This window comes from Oncorhynchus masou, unplaced genomic scaffold, assembly GCF_036934945.1.
Source record: "Oncorhynchus masou masou isolate Uvic2021 unplaced genomic scaffold, UVic_Omas_1.1 unplaced_scaffold_698, whole genome shotgun sequence".
NCBI lineage: Eukaryota > Metazoa > Chordata > Actinopteri > Salmoniformes > Salmonidae > Oncorhynchus > Oncorhynchus masou.
The window spans coordinates 349,088-366,634 of NW_027013438.1; the positions used below are offsets into that span (position 1 = coordinate 349,088).

General features: G+C 44.9%; 1 protein-coding gene across 4 annotated transcripts in view; it reads right to left on the minus strand.

The window, feature by feature from the left end:
• The window catches only part of LOC135537014 (pre-mRNA 3'-end-processing factor FIP1-like), a 42,285-nt gene that overhangs the window by 2,340 nt on the left and 22,398 nt on the right, over positions 1-17,547 (minus strand). For 2 of the 4 annotated variants that reach the window (XM_064963229.1, XM_064963227.1), the window contains exons 10-17: positions 16,706-16,805; positions 15,798-15,954; positions 15,333-15,359; positions 13,803-13,854; positions 13,256-13,311; positions 10,453-10,476; positions 3,296-3,382; positions 518-644 (exon numbers count right to left, since the gene is read on the minus strand). In XM_064963229.1, coding sequence (XP_064819301.1) covers positions 518-644; positions 3,296-3,382; positions 10,453-10,476; positions 13,256-13,311; positions 13,803-13,854; positions 15,333-15,359; positions 15,798-15,954; positions 16,706-16,805 — 630 coding nt within the window. Of the gene's footprint in view, positions 1-517; positions 645-3,295; positions 3,383-10,452; positions 10,477-13,255; positions 13,315-13,802; positions 13,855-15,332; positions 15,360-15,797; positions 15,955-16,705; positions 16,806-17,547 lie in introns of all 4 variants that reach the window. The other 2 variants (XM_064963228.1, XM_064963226.1) reach the window with 1 other exon arrangement.

Here is a 17,547-nt window from a genome sequence, read left to right on the forward strand (position 1 = left end):
GCGGCCTCGTCGTTCTCGACTAACCCATTGCGGCCTCGTCGTTCTCGACTAACCCATTGCGGCCTCGTCGTTCTCGACTAACCCATTGCGGCCTCGTCGTTCTCGACTAACCCATTGCGGCCTCGTCGTTCTCGACTAACCCATTGCGGCCTCGTCGTTCTCGACTAACCCATTGCGGCCTCGTCGTTCTCGACTAACCCATTGCGGCCTCGTCGTTCTCGACTAACCCATTGCGGCCTCGTCGTTCTCGACTAACCCATTGCGGCCTCGTCGTTCTCGACTAACCCATTGCGGCCTCGTCGTTCTCGACTAACCCATTGCGGCCTCGTCGTTCTCGACTAACCCATTGCGGCCTCGTCGTTCTCGACTAACCCATTGCGGCCTCGTCGTTCTCGACTAACCCATTGCGGCCTCGTCGTTCTCGACTAACCCATTGCGGCCTCGTCGTTCTCGACTAACCCATTGCGGCCTCGTCGTTCTCGACTAACCCATTGCGGCCTCGTCGTTCTCGACTAACCTGTTGTAAGCCATAGTGGAGGGGCTGTGCTCTCGCTCTCTCTCCCTCTCATGTGGTCTCTCCCTGGGTCTCTCTCTCTCCTTCTCCCTCTTGTCCTCCCGTCTGGGTCCTGGTCCTGGTCCCGGCCCTGGTGGGTGGTAGTACAGTAAAGAACATCAGGTCAGACTGATTGATTGGTTATTGATTGACAGGTTGATTGATTGATCACTAGTAAAAAAACATTAGCTGAAACCCCAAAACAGTTTATAGAGGCGCTGACAAACAGAGAGTAAGGCTGGGATTCTATCTGATCCTGCTTCGTCAGCTGTGACCCTTTTGAAAGGCAATGTTCCCGTGTTCACGGAGACCGTCGTCACGGTAACCGCTGCATAGGTCAGCTCAATCAGACCTTTAAATTCTGTTATGACACAGATCTACCGCTGATCACATTAAATAAATACATAGTCTGTACCACCCTCCTGTTTCGGTTTACCTGGAGGGGTGGGCCGGTTTACCTGGAGGGGTGGGCCGGTTTACCTGGAGGGGTGGGCCGGTTTACCTGGAGGGGTGGGCCGGTTTACCTGGAGGGGTGGGCCGGTTTACCTGGAGGGGTGGGCCGGTTTACCTGGAGGGTGGGCCGGTTTACCTGGAGGGTGGGCCGGTTTACCTGGAGGGGTGGGCCGGTTTACCTGGAGGGGTGGGCCGGTTTACCTGGAGGGTTTACCTGGAGGGTGGGCCGGTTTACCTGGAGGGGTGGGCCGGTTTACCTGGAGGGGTGGGCCGGTTTACCTGGAGGGTGGGCCGGTTTACCTGGAGGGTGGGCCGGTTTACCTGGTGGGTGGGCCGGTTTACCTGGAGGGTGGGCCGGTTTACCTGGAGGGGTGGGCCGGTTTACCTGGAGGGGTGGGCCGGTTTACCTGGAGGGTGGGCGGTTTACCTGGAGGGTGGGCCGGTTTACCTGGAGGGGTGGGCCGGTTTACCTGGAGGGGTGGGCCGGTTTACCTGGAGGGGTGGGCCGGTTTACCTGGAGGGGTGGGCCGGTTTACCTGGAGGGGTGGGCCGGTTTACCTGGAGGGGTGGGCCGGTTTACCTGGAGGGGTGGGCCGGTTTACCTGGAGGGTGGGCCGGTTTACCTGGAGGGTGGGCCGGTTTACCTGGAGGGTGGGCCGGTTTACCTGGAGGGTGGGCCGGTTTACCTGGAGGGTGGGCCGGTTTACCTGGAGGGGTGGGCCGGTTTACCTGGAGGGGTGGGCCGGTTTACCTGGAGGGGTGGGCCGGTTTACCTGGAGGGGTGGGCCGGTTTACCTGGAGGGTGGGCCGGTTTACCTGGAGGGGTGGGCCGGTTTACCTGGAGGGGTGGGCCGGTTTACCTGGAGGGGTGGGCCGGTTTACCTGGAGGGGTGGGCCGGTTTACCTGGAGGGTGGGCCGGTTTACCTGGAGGGGTGGGCCGGTTTACCTGGAGGGGTGGGCCGGTTTACCTGGAGGGTGGGCCGGTTTACCTGGAGGGTGGGCCGGTTTACCTGGAGGGGTGGGCCGGTTTACCTGGAGGGGTGGGCCGGTTTACCTGGAGGGGTGGGCCGGTTTACCTGGAGGGGTGGGCGGTTTACCTGGAGGGTGGGCCGGTTTACCTGGAGGGTGGGCCGGTTTACCTGGAGGGTGGGCCGGTTTACCTGGAGGGTGGGCCGGTTTACCTGGAGGGTGGGCCGGTTTACCTGGAGGGTTTACCTGGAGGGGTGGGCCGGTTTACCTGGAGGGTGGGCCGGTTTACCTGGAGGGGTGGGCCGGTTTACCTGGAGGGGTGGGCCGGTTTACCTGGAGGGTTTACCTGGAGGGGTGGGCCGGTTTACCTGGAGGGGTGGGCGGTTTACCTGGAGGGTTTACCTGGAGGGTGGGCGGTTTACCTGGAGGGTGGGCGGTTTACCTGGAGGGTGGGCCGGTTTACCTGGAGGGTGGGCCGGTTTACCTGGAGGGTGGGCCGGTTTACCTGGAGGGTTTACCTGGAGGGTGGGCCGGTTTACCTGGAGGGGTGGGCCGGTTTACCTGGAGGGTAGGCCGGTTTACCTGGAGGGTGGGCCGGTTTACCTGGAGGGGTGGGCCGGTTTACCTGGAGGGTGGGCCGGTTTACCTGGAGGGTTTACCTGGAGGGTGGGCCGGTTTACCTGGAGGGTGGGCCGGTTTACCTGGAGGGTTTACCTGGAGGGTGGGCCGGTTTACCTGGAGGGTGGGCCGGTTTACCTGGAGGGTGGGCCGGTTTACCTGGAGGGGTGGGCCGGTTTACCTGGAGGGGTGGGCCGGTTTACCTGGAGGGGTGGGCCGGTTTACCTGGAGGGTGGGCCGGTTTACCTGGAGGGGTGGGCCGGTTTACCTGGAGGGGTGGGCCGGTTTACCTGGAGGGGTGGGCCGGTTTACCTGGAGGGGTGGGCCGGTTTACCTGGAGGGTGGGCCGGTTTACCTGGAGGGTAGGCCGGTTTACCTGGAGGGTAGGCCGGTTTACCTGGAGGGTAGGCCGGTTTACCTGGAGGGGTGGGCCGGTTTACCTGGAGGGTAGGCCGGTTTACCTGGAGGGTAGGCCGGTTTACCTGGAGGGTAGGCCGGTTTACCTGGAGGGTAGACCGGTTTACCTGGAGGGTAGACCGGTTAACCTGGAGGGTAGATCGGTTTACCTGGAGGGTAGATCGGTTTACCTGGAGGGTAGATCGGTTTACCTGGAGGGTAGATCGGTTTACCTGGTTTACCTGGAGGGTAGGCTGGTTTACCTGGAGGGTAGGCTGGTTTACCTGGAGGGTAGGCTGGTTTACCTGGAGGGTAGTAGTCCCACTGTTTAGACTGGTCCATCATAGGAGGCCATGGAGACACCACACCTGGCATAGGAGGAGGGTAGCCGCCTGGAGAGGAGGAGGATATACTGTAGTGATATACTGTAGTGATATACTGTAGTGATATACTGTAGTGATATACTGTAGTGATATACTGTAGTGAGGAGGATATACTGTAGTGATATACTGTAGTGATATACTGTAGTGATATACTGTAGTGAGGAGGATATACTGTAGTGATATACTGTAGTGATGAGGATATACTGTAGTGATATACTGTGGTGATATACTGTAGTGAGGAGGATATACTGTAGTGATATACTGTAGTGATGAGGACATACTGTAGTGATATACTGTAGTGATATACTGTAGTGATATACTGTAGTGATATACTGTAGTGATATAGTGTGGAAGAGGAGGATATACTGTGGTGATATACTGTAGTGATATACTGTAGTGATATTCTGTAGTGATATTCTGTAGTGATATGCTGTAGTGATGAGGATATACTGTAGTGAGGAGGATATACTGTAGTGATATACTGTAGTGATATTCTGTAGTGAGGAGGATATACTGTAGTGATATTCTGTAGTGATATACTGTAGTGATATACTGTAGTGATATACTGTAGTGAGGAGGATATACTGTAGTGATATTCTGTAGTGATATACTGTAGTGATATACTGTAGTGATATACTGTAGTGATGAGGACATACTGTAGTGATATACTGTAGTGAGGAGGATATACTGTAGTGATACACTGTAGTGAGGAGGATATTCTGTAGTGATACACTGTAGTGAGGAGGATATACTGTAGTGATGTACTGTAGTGATATACTGTAGTGAGGAGGATATACTGTAGTGATGTACTGTAGTGATGAGGACATACTGTAGTGATGAGGATATACTGTAGTGATATACTGTAGTGATGAGGACATACTGTAGTGATATACTGTAGTGATATACTGTAGTGATGAGGATATACTGTAGTGATGAGGACATACTGTAGTGATGAGGATATACTGTAGTGATATACTGTAGTGATGAGGACATACTGTAGTGATATACTGTAGTGATATACTGTAGTGATGAGGATATACTGTAGTGATGAGGACATACTGTAGTGAGGAGGATATACTGTAGTGATATACTGTAGTGATGAGGACATACTGTAGTGATATACTGTAGTGATATACTGTAGTGAGGAGGATATACTGTAGTGATGTACTGTAGTGATATACTGTAGTGATATACTGTAGTGATATACTGTAGTGATGAGGATATACTGTAGTGATGAGGACATACTGTAGTGATATACTGTAGTGATGAGGATATACTGTAGTGATGTACTGTAGTGATATACTGTAGTGATGAGGATGTACTGTAGTGATATACTGTAGTGATATACTGTAGTGATATACTGTAGTGATATACTGTAGTGATGAGGACATACTGTAGTGATATACTGTAGTGATGAGGATGTACTGTAGTGATATACTGTAGTGATGTAGTGTGGAAGAGGAGGATATACTGTGGTGATATACTGTAGTGATATACTGTAGTGATATACTGTAGTGATATACTGTAGTGAGGAGGATAAACTGTAGTGATATACTGTAGTGAGGAGGATATACTGTAGTGATATACTGTAGTGAGGAGGATATACTGTAGTGATATACTGTAGTGATATACTGTAGTGAGGAGGATATACTGTAGTGATATACTGTAGTGATGAGGATATACTGTAGTGATATACTGTAGTGATGAGGAAATACTGTAGTGATATACTGTAGTGATATACTGTAGTGATGTAGTGTGGAAGAGGAGGATATACTGTAGTGAGGAAGAGGAGGATATACTGTGGTGATATACTGTAGTGATATACTGTAGTGATATACTGTAGTGAGGAGGATAAACTGTAGTGATATACTGTAGTGATATACTGTAGTGAGGAGGATAAACTGTAGTGATATACTGTAGTGATATACTGTAGTGAGGAGGATATACTGTAGTGATATTCTGTAGTGATATACTGTAGTGATGAGGATATACTGTAGTGAGGAGGATATACTGTAGTGATATACTGTAGTGATATTCTGTAGTGAGGAGGATATACTGTAGTGATATACTGTAGTGATATACTGTAGTGAGGAGGATATACTGTAGTGATATACTGTAGTGAGGAGGATATACTGTAGTGATATACTGTAGTGAGGAGGATATACTGTAGTGATATACTGTAGTGATATACTGTAGTGAGGAGGATATACTGTAGTGATATACTGTAGTGAGGAGGATATAATGTAGTGATATTCTGTAGTGAGGAGGATATACTGTAGTGATATACTGTAGTGAGGAGGATATACTGTAGTGATATACTGTAGTGAGGAGGATATAATGTAGTGATATTCTGTAGTGAGGAGGATATACTGTAGTGATATACTGTAGTGAGGAGGATATACTGTAGTGATATACTGTAGTGAGGAGGATATAATGTAGTGATATTCTGTAGTGAGGAGGATATACTGTAGTGATATACTGTAGTGAGGAGGATATACTGTAGTGATATTCTGTAGTGATATACTGTAGTGATGAGGACATACTGTAGTGATATACTGTAGTGAGGAGGATATACTGTAGTGATATACTGTAGTGAGGAGGATATACTGTAGTGAGGAGGATGTAGTGATATACTGTAGTGATGTACTGTAGTGATGAGGACATACTGTAGTGATACACTGTAGTGATACACTGTAGTGAGGAGGATAAACTGTAGTGATACACTGTAGTGATGAGGACATACTGTAGTGATACACTGTAGTGATACACTGTAGTGATATTCTGTAGTGAGGAGGATATACTGTAGTGAGGAGGATGTAGTGATATACTGTAGTGATGTACTGTAGTGATGAGGACATACTGTAGTGATACACTGTAGTGATACACTGTAGTGATATTCTGTAGTGATATTCTGTAGTGATATTCTGTAGTGAGGAGGATATACTGTAGTGAGGAGGATGTAGTGATATACTGTAGTGATGTACTGTAGTGATGAGGACATACTGTAGTGATACACTGTAGTGATACACTGTAGTGAGGAGGATAAACTGTAGTGATACACTGTAGTGATGAGGACATACTGTAGTGATACACTGTAGTGATACACTGTAGTGATATTCTGTAGTGATATTCTGTAGTGATATTCTGTAGTGAGGAGGATATACTGTAGTGATATACTGTAGTGATACACTGTAGTGATATTCTGTAGTGAGGAGGATATACTGTAGTGATGAGGACATACTGTAGTGATATGCTGTAGTGAGGAGGATATACTGTAGTGATATACTGTAGTGAGGAGGATATACTGTAGTGATATACTGTAGTGAGGAGGATATACTGTAGTGATATACTGTAGTGAGGAGGATATACTGTAGTGATATACTGTAGTGAGGAGGATATACTGTAGTGATATACTGTAGTGAGGAGGATATACTGTAGTGATATACTGTAGTGAGGAGGATATACTGTAGTGATATACTGTAGTGAGGAGGATATACTGTAGTGATATACTGTAGTGATATACTGTAGTGATATACTGTAGTGATATACTGTAGTGATATACTGTAGTGATGAGGATATACTGTAGTGATATACTGTAGTGATATGCTGTAGTGATGAGGATATACTGTAGTGAGGAGGATATACTGTAGTGATATACTGTAGTGAGGAGGATATACTGTAGTGATATTCTGTAGTGAGGAGGATATACTGTAGTGATATACTGTAGTGATATACTGTAGTGAGGAGGATATACTGTAGTGATATACTGTAGTGAGGAGGATATACTGTAGTGATATTCTGTAGTGATATACTGTAGTGATGAGGACATACTGTAGTGATATACTGTAGTGAGGAGGATATACTGTAGTGATATACTGTAGTGAGGAGGATATACTGTAGTGATATACTGTAGTGATGAGGATATACTGTAGTGATATACTGTAGTGATATACTGTAGTGATATACTGTAGTGATATACTGTAGTGAGGAGGATATACTGTAGTGATACACTGTAGTGAGGAGGATATTCTGTAGTGATACACTGTAGTGATATACTGTAGTGATGAGGATATACTGTAGTGATACACTGTAGTGATATACTGTAGTGAGGAGGATATACTGTAGTGATATACTGTAGTGAGGAGGATATACTGTAGTGATATACTGTAGTGATATACTGTAGTGATATACTGTAGTGATATACTGTAGTGAGGAGGATATACTGTAGTGATACACTGTAGTGAGGAGGATATTCTGTAGTGATACACTGTAGTGATATACTGTAGTGATGAGGATATACTGTAGTGATATACTGTAGTGATGAGGATATACTGTAGTGATATACTGTAGTGAGGAGGATATACTGTAGTGATGTACTGTAGTGATATTCTGTAGTGAGGAGGATATACTGTAGTGATATACTGTAGTGATATACTGTAGTGATGAGGATATACTGTAGTGATATACTGTAGTGATATACTGTAGTGATGAGGATATACTGTAGTGATATACTGTAGTGAGGAGGATATACTGTAGTGATGTACTGTAGTGATATACTGTAGTGATATACTGTAGTGATGAGGATATACTGTAGGGATATACTGTAGTGATGAGGACATACTGTAGTGATATACTGTAGTGATATACTGTAGTGATGAGGACATACTGTAGTGATGAGGACATACTGTAGTGATATACTGTAGTGATGAGGATATACTGTAGTGATATAATGTAGTGATATACTGTAGTGATATACTGTAGTGATGAGGACATACTGTAGTGATATACTGTAGTGATGAGGATGTACTGTAGTGATATACTGTAGTGATGAGGATATACTGTAGTGATATACTGTAGGGATGAGGACATACTGTAGTGATATACTGTAGTGATGAGGATATACTGTAGTGATATACTGTAGTGAGGAGGATATACTGTAGTGATATACTGTAGTGATGAGGACATACTGTAGTGATATACTGTAGTGATGAGGACATACTGTAGTGATATACTGTAGTGAGGAGGACATACTGTAGTGATATACTGTAGTGATGAGGACATACTGTAGTGATATACTGTAGTGATGAGGACATACTGTAGTGATATACTGTAGTGATGAGGATATACTGTAGTGATATACTGTAGTGAGGAGGACATACTGTAGTGATATACTGTAGTGATGAGGACATACTGTAGTGATGTACTGTAGTGAGGAGGACATACTGTAGTGATATACTGTAGTGATGAGGATGTACTGTAGTGATATACTGTAGTGATGAGGATGTACTGTAGTGATACACTGTAGTGATGTACTGTAGTGATGAGGACATACTGTAGTGATATACTGTAGTGATGTACTGTAGTGATGAGGACATACTGTAGTGATATACTGTAGTGAGGAGGATATACTGTAGTGATATACTGTAGTGATATACTGTAGTGATATACTGTAGTGATGAGGACATACTGTAGTGATATACTGTAGTGATGAGGACATACTGTAGTGATGAGGACATACTGTAGTGATATACTGTAGTGATGAGGACATACTGTAGTGATATACTGTAGTGATATACTGTAGTGATGAGGATATACTGTAGTGATATACTGTAGTGATGTACTGTAGTGAGGAGGATATACTGTAGTGATATACTGTAGTGATGTACTGTAGTGAGGAGGATATACTGTAGTGATATACTGTAGTGATGTACTGTAGTGAGGAGGATATACTGTAGTGATATACTGTAGTGATGAGGATATACTGTAGTGATATACTGTGGTGATATTCTGTAGTGATATTCTGTAGTGATGAGGATGTACTGTAGTGATGAGGATATACTGTAGTGATATACTGTAGTGATGTACTGTAGTGAGGAGGATATACTGTAGTGATATACTGTAGTGATGAGGATATACTGTAGTGATATACTGTGGTGATATACTGTAGTGAGGAGGATATACTGTAGTGATATACTGTAGTGATGAGGATATACTGTAGTGATATACTGTAGTGATATACTGTAGAGATGAGGATGTACTGTAGTGATATACTGTAGTGATGTACTGTAGTGATGAGGATATACTGTAGTGATATACTGTAGTGATGTACTGTAGTGAGGAGGATATACTGTAGTGATATACTGTAGTGATATACTGTAGTGATATACTGTAGTGATGAGGATGTACTGTAGTGATATACTGTAGTGATGTACTGTAGTGATATACTGTAGTGATATACTGTAGTGATATACTGTAGTGATGAGGACATACTGTAGTGATATACTGTAGTGATATACTGTAGTGATGAGGACATACTGTAGTGATATACTGTAGTGATATACTGTAGTGATGAGGATGTACTGTAGTGATATACTGTAGTGATATACTGTAGTGATATACTGTAGTGATATACTGTAGTGATGAGGACATACTGTAGTGATATACTGTAGTGATATACTGTAGTGATGAGGACATACTGTAGTGATGTACTGTAGTGATGAGCACATACTGTAGTGATGAGGACATACTGTAGTGATATACTGTAGTGATATACTGTAGTGATGAGGATGTACTGTAGTGATATACTGTAGTGATGAGGACATACTGTAGTGATATACTGTAGTGATGAGGACATACTGTAGTGATGTACTGTAGTGTTGAGGACATACTGTAGTGATAAACTGTAGTGATATACTGTAGTGATGAGGACATACTGTAGTGATGTACTGTAGTGATGAGGACATACTGTAGTGATGAGGATATACTGTAGTGATATACTGTAGTGATGAGGACATACTGTAGTGATATACTGTAGTGATGAGGACATACTGTAGTGATGTACTGTAGTGTTGAGGACATACTGTAGTGATAAACTGTAGTGATGGACTGTAGTGATGAGGACATACTGTAGTGATACACTGTAGTGATGAGGACGTACTGTAGTGATACACTGTAGTGATGAGGACGTACTGTAGTGATATACTGTAGTGATGAACTGTAGTGATATACTGTAGTGATGAACTGTAGTGATATACTGTAGTGATATACTGTAGTGAGATACTGTAGTGATGAGGACATACCTGTCATAGGAGGAGGGAAACCACCTGAGGGACAATAAACATGATCGATTATTACAATATGGTGTGAACATATCAGTGGTTACCCACCTAAACACCTTCCATGAGTTAAAATACTCCCCTTATCACTGGTTACCCACCTAAACACCTTCCATGAGTTAAAATACTCCCCTTATCAGTGGTTACCCACCTAAACATCTTCCATGAGTTACAATACTCCCCTTATCAGTGGTTACCCACCTAAACACCTTCCATGTGGAGTTAAAATACTCCCCTTATCAATGGTTACCCACCTAAACACCTTCCATGAGTTAAAATACTCCCCTTATCAGTGGTTACCCACCTAAACATCTTCCATGAGTTAAAATACTCCCCTTATCAGTGGTTACCCACCTAAACACCTTCCATGAGTTACAATACTGCCCATATCACTGGTTACCCACCTAAACACCTTCCATGAGTTACAATACTCCCCTTATCAGTGGTTACCCACCTAAACACCTTCCATGAGTTAAAATACTCCCCTTATCAGTGGTTACCCACCTAAACACCTTCCATGTGGAGTTAAAATACTCCCCTTATCAGTGGTTACCCACCTAAACACCTTCCATGAGTTAAAATACTCCCCTTATCAATGGTTACCCACCTAAACACCTTCCATGTGGAGTTAAAATACTCCCCTTATCAGTGGTTACCCACCTAAACACCTTCCATGAGTTAAAATACTCCCCTTATCAGTGGTTACCCACCTAAACACCTTCCATGAGTTACAATACTCCCCTTATCAGTGGTTACCCACCTAAACACCTTCCATGAGTTAAAATACTCCCCTTATCAATGACGGCCGAGGCGATAGCAGTATCGTAACAGACTAAACTGTTTGGTGCTTTAAAAACCTGATGGATGTCATATATGGTGTGCTCTAGCTTGGAAAATAAATACAATGTGACTGTTTCCCAACATCAGGGCTGTTTCCCAACATCAGGGCTGTTTCCCAACATCAGGGCCGTTTCCCAACATCAGGGCCGTTTCCCAACATCAGGGCCGTTTCCCAACATCAGGGCCGTTTCCCTACATAATGATGTTTGTTTTCCAACATCAGGGCCGTTTCCCAGCATCAGGGCCGTTTCCCAGCATCAGGGCCGTTTCCCAACATAATGATGTTTGTTTCCAACATCAGGGCTGTTTTCCAGCATCAGGGCTGTTTCCCAACATAATGATGTTTGTTTCCAACATCAGGGCTGTTTTCCAACATAATGATGTTTGTTTCCAACATCAGGGCTGTTTTCCAACATAATGATGTTTGTTTCCAACATCAGGGCTGTTTCCTAAAGAAGGTATTACATACTGAGCCAATCTGCTTTGTGTTTCCTTGCCACGATACTAACGAGGATGGCGATACTGGTATCGTACCGGCCCTAACATCAATCAAACTTTGGATCAAGTTCATAAATGTGTGCATCCCAACTGGCACCCTATTCCCTATATAGTGCACTACTTTAGACCAGAGCCCTATTCCCTATATAGTGCACTACTTTAGACCAGAGCCCTATTCCCTATATAGTGCACTACTTTAGACCAGAGCCCTATTCCCTATATAGGGCACTACTTTAGACCAGAGCCCTATTCCCTATATAGGGCACTACTTTAGACCAGAGCCCTATTCCCTATATAGGGCACTACTTTAGACCAGAGCCCTATGACACCCTATTCCCTATATAGTGCACTACTTTAGACCAGAGTCCTATTCCCTATATAGTGCACTACTTTAGACCAGAGCCCTATCCCCTATATAGTGCACTACTTTAGACCAGAGTCCTATTCCCTATATAGTGCACTACTTTAGACCAGAGCCCTATCCCCTATATAGTGCACTACTTTAGACCAGAGCCCTATTCCCTATATAGTGTACTACTTTAGACCAGAGCCCTATTCCCTATATAGTGAACTACTTTAGACCAGAGCCCTATTCCCTATATAGTGCACTACTTTAGACCAGAGCCCTATGGAACCCTATTCCCTATATAGGGCACTACTTTAGACCAGAGCCCTATGGCACCCTATTCCCTATATAGTGCACTACTTTAGACCAGAGCCCTATGGAACCCTATTCCCTATATAGGGCACTACTTTAGACCAGAGCCCTATGGCACCCTATTCCCTATATAGTGCACTACTTTAGACCAGAACCCTATTCCCTATATAGTGCACTACTTTAGACCAGAGCCCTATGGAACCCTATTCCCTATATAGGGCACTACTTTAGACCAGAGCCCTATAGAACCCTATTCCCTATATAGGGCACTACTTTAGACTAGAGCCCTATTCCCTATATAGTGCACTACTTTAGACCAGAGCCCTATTCCCTATACAGTGCACTACTTTAGACCAGAGCCCTATTCCCTATATAGTGCACTACTTTAGACCAGAGCCCTATTCCCTATATAGTGCACTACTTTAGACCAGAGCCCTAATCAGGGCACTACTTTAGACCAGAGCCCTATTCCCTATGTAGTGCACTACTTTTGACCACAGCCCTATTGACCCTGCTTAAAAGTGATGCATTATATTAGGCCAGATTGGCTCCCATTGGGACTCATCCTATATATCTTGTTAAATGAAGCCCATGGACTGAATTAATACCATTGAATATAATAATAACTTATTATTCATTGAAAGTGATTGAGAGTGAGGCTACATCAGAAATGGCACCTTAGGCAACGGTAGCGCACTACATAGGGAATAGGGATCCATTTTGGACAGATGTATATAATATAGAGTGAAAGTGTGTGTTGTCGCCCCCTACCTGTGGGGAAGGGGTATGGTGGAACAGGACGAACATCATATCCACCTGGATGCCCGCTGCTATAAAAAAATAAAAAAGTTAAATATATCAAAGTCGTCACGATCATTTTAACCAATACTTTAGATGCCATTTACATATTGATCCAATCAATCATATTAAATGGATATTTCAGGATTCTGGCAATGCTGCTCTTTATCTATTTCCCCAGTCAGATGGAGTCGTGGACACCGTGTTTATGTCTCTGTGTCCAGTATGAAGGAAGTTTAAGGTAGTATTCGTGAGCCAATGTTAAATAGAGTTAGCGCGTTGCCTGGATGTCGATGGGTATCTACTAGCATGCTAGCAGATACCCATAGCATGCTAGCAGATACCCATAGCATGCTAGCAGATACCCATAGCATGCTAGCAGATACCCATAGACTTCCAGTCACTATGCTAACGCAATTTAAACAGATCAGCTCTTCTGTAAATAATTGGGTTAACAGATCAGAATTGGGTTGCCTGTGTAAACTCTGCCTTAGATCTCTACAAGGTGGAGCTGTCGTACCTGTCCAAGGTGGGGATGAGAGATGGAGGGGGGCCGCTGGGAGGAGGGAAACCTGCACACACACAGTGTTACTATTAAGACAGACACATTATAACTGTTGCGTCTATACCACATTATGACATCACCACACTGACACATTCTACCTGTTGCGTCTATACCACATTATGACATCACCACACTGACACATTCTACCTGTTGAGTCTATACCACATTATGACATCACCACACTGACACATTCTACCTGTTGCGTCTATACCACATTATGACATCACCACACTGACACATTCCAACTGTTGAGTCTATACCACATTATGACATCACCACACTGACACATTCCAACTGTTGAGTCTATACCACATTATGACATCACCACACTGACACATTCTACCTGTTGAGTCTATACCACATTATGACATCACCACACTGACACATTCTACCTGTTGCGTCTATACCACATTATGACATCCTACCTGTTGCGTCTATACCACATTATGACATCACCACACTGACACATTCTACCTGTTGAGTCTATACCACATTATGACATCACCACACTGACACATTCTACCTGTTGAGTCTATACCACATTATGACATCACCACACTGACACATTCTACCTGTTGAGTCTATACCACATTATGACATCACCACACTGACACATTCTAACTGTTGAGTCTATACCACATTATGACATCACCACACTGACACATTCTACCTGTTGCGTCTATACCACATTATGACATCACCACACTGACACATTCTACCTGTTGAGTCTATACCACATTATGACATCACCACACTGACATTCTACCTGTTGCGTCTATACCACATTATGACATCACCACACTGACACATTCTACCTGTTGAGTCTATACCACATTATGACATCACCACACTGACACATTCTACCTGTTGAGTTTATACCACATTATGACATCACCACACTGACACATTCCAACTGTTGAGTCTATACCACATTATGACATCACCACACTGACACATTCCAACTGTTCAGTCTATACCACATTATGACATCACCACACTGACACATTCTACCTGTTGCATCTATACCACATTATGACATCACCACACTGACACATTCTACCTGTTGCGTCTATACCACATTATGACATCACCACACTGACACATTCTACCTGTTGAGTCTATACCACATTATGACATCACCACACTGACACATTCTACCTGTTGAGTCTATACCACATTATGACATCACCACACTGACACATTCTACCTGTTGAGTCTATACCACATTATGACATCACCACACTGACATTCTACCTGTTGCGTCTATACCACATTATGACATCACCACACTGACACATTCTACCCGTTGAGTTTATACCACATTATGACATCACCACACTGACACATTCTAACTGGGAACATTGAGACAGATAAAAACCTGTATAGTATACTAATATGTGGAACTCTTCAGTCTTTCCCACATCATGAATGTCATTGTGTAGTTTGTGTAGTAATAGTGAGTATAGTTGGGAGTATTGCTCTTACCAGGAGGAGGGACATTCATAGGTATTCCTAACAAATTAAAAAAAACAATTGTTAGCAAATTCCTCTGTGGGAAAGTTAAACAGGGTGAATATACAAATATATAAAAGGGAGAGAAAGTTAGAGGGAAAGAGACAGAAAGCAGGAGAGAGAGAGAGAGACGGGGGAGAGAGAGCGAGAGGAGGCAGAGAGAGAGAGAGAGAGACATAGGAGGCAGAGAGAGAGAGAGATGCGGGGGGAGAGAGAGCGAGAGGAGACAGAGAGAGACAGAGGAGGCAGAGAGAGAGAGATGTGGGGGGAGAGAGAGCGAGAGGAGACAGAGAGAGACAGAGGAGGCAGAGAGAGAGAGAGACATAGAGGAGGCAGAGAGAGAGAGAGATGCGGGGGGAGAGAGAGAGACGGGGAGAGAGAGAGAGAGATGCGGGGAGAGAGAGAGAGAGAGACAAAGTGAGAGAGGTGTAGACTTACTTGGTGGGGGGATGAGAGGGGGAGCCTGGCTGACGTTGGGAGGAGGGGGAAGGAATGGGGGAGGAGGGATGTTTGGCGGGAGGGGGCCGGGGGGGAAGAAGGGGGGCATCTTGTTGGGATTTTGCTCAGCGTCCGACGACGAGTGTTCCGAAATCACCTACGACAACGAAGACACGGCCAAATCACAACCGGGTATGTGATTCAACAGCCAACAGAATGGTTACATGGACTTCTATGTAGGCCATGTCATTTCATGTGTTCGTGTAGTGTTGTCCCGACACCAGTATTACTACGATACCAGGCTAAAAGGTCCTTTAAAAACCTGTTGAAAAGACTAAATAAACTAAAATGTGACTCTGGGTGTCAACATAAGGTTTTCATAACAGCAGGGACTGTTTTCCTCAGGAAATTAAAGATGAGTTCTTGGAAGATTTAAAACTACCTCGATATTTATGTTTTTAACTGACGTTTTGGACTCGATGTGTCAATGTACGGCTCATTATTTTATTTAAATTAATAATATATATTTTTTCTGTTTTGCTCACATAATATACACTGAGTTTACAAAACATTAAGAACAACTTCCTAAATATTGGGTTGTGTGTACCTGGATGTTGTTTCCCTCCAGGTTGTGTGTGTGTGTGTACCTGGATGTTGTTTCCCTCTAGGTTGTGTGTGTGTGTGTGTGTACCTGGATGTTGTTTCCCTCCAGGTGTGTGTGTGTGTACCTGGATGTTGTTTCCCTCCAGGCGTGTGTGTGTGTACCTGGATGTTGTTTCCCTCCAGGCGTGTGTGTGTGTGTACCTGGATGTTGTTTCCCTCCAGGCGTGTGTGTGTGTGTACCTGGATGTTGTTTCCCTCCAGGCGTGTGTGTGTGTGTGTGTGTGTGTGTGTGTGTGTGTGTGTACCTGGATGTTGTTTCCCTCCAGGTTGTGTCTTCGTCGTCCCTCCACTCTGCTGATGGTAGCGGTCCCTCCTCCAATCACGTCGATCGTACCACTGGTCTTCCTGAACACAACGTGAGTCACTCAGCAGACCATCTCCTCCAGAACAACAAACAGGAAGCTGTCACGGCTAAGGGCCTTTTGGCTCAAGATGACATGTTTCACCTCGTCGGCTCTGGGATTCGAACAAGCAACCTTCCGTTTACGGGCCCCAAAGCTCTTAACCACTAGACGACCTGCCGTCTACTCAGTCATTAACGCTGAGTTTACCATCTATACTCTCTACCAACTAATACACAGCCACATGCACAGATCGGGGTACCTAACCACCACAGACAGATCGGGGTACCTAACCACCACAGACAGATCGGGGTACCTAACCACCACAGACAGATCGGGGTACCCACAGACAGATCGGGGTACCCACAGACAGATCGGGGTACCCACAGACAGATCGGGGTACCCACAGACAGATCGGGGTACCCACAGACAGATCGGGGTACCCACAGACAGATCGGGGTACCCACAGACAGATCGGGGTACCCACAGACAGATCGGGGTACCCACAGACAGATCGGGGTACCCACAGACAGATCTGGGTACCTAACCACCACAGACAGATCTGGGTACTTAACCACCACAGACAGATCGGGGTACCTAACCACCCCAGACAGATCGGGGTACCCACAGACAGATCGGGGTACCCACAGACAGATCGGGGTACCCACAGACAGATCTGGGTACCTAACCACCCCAGACAGATCGGGGTACCTAACCACCCCAGACAGATCGGTACCTAACCACCA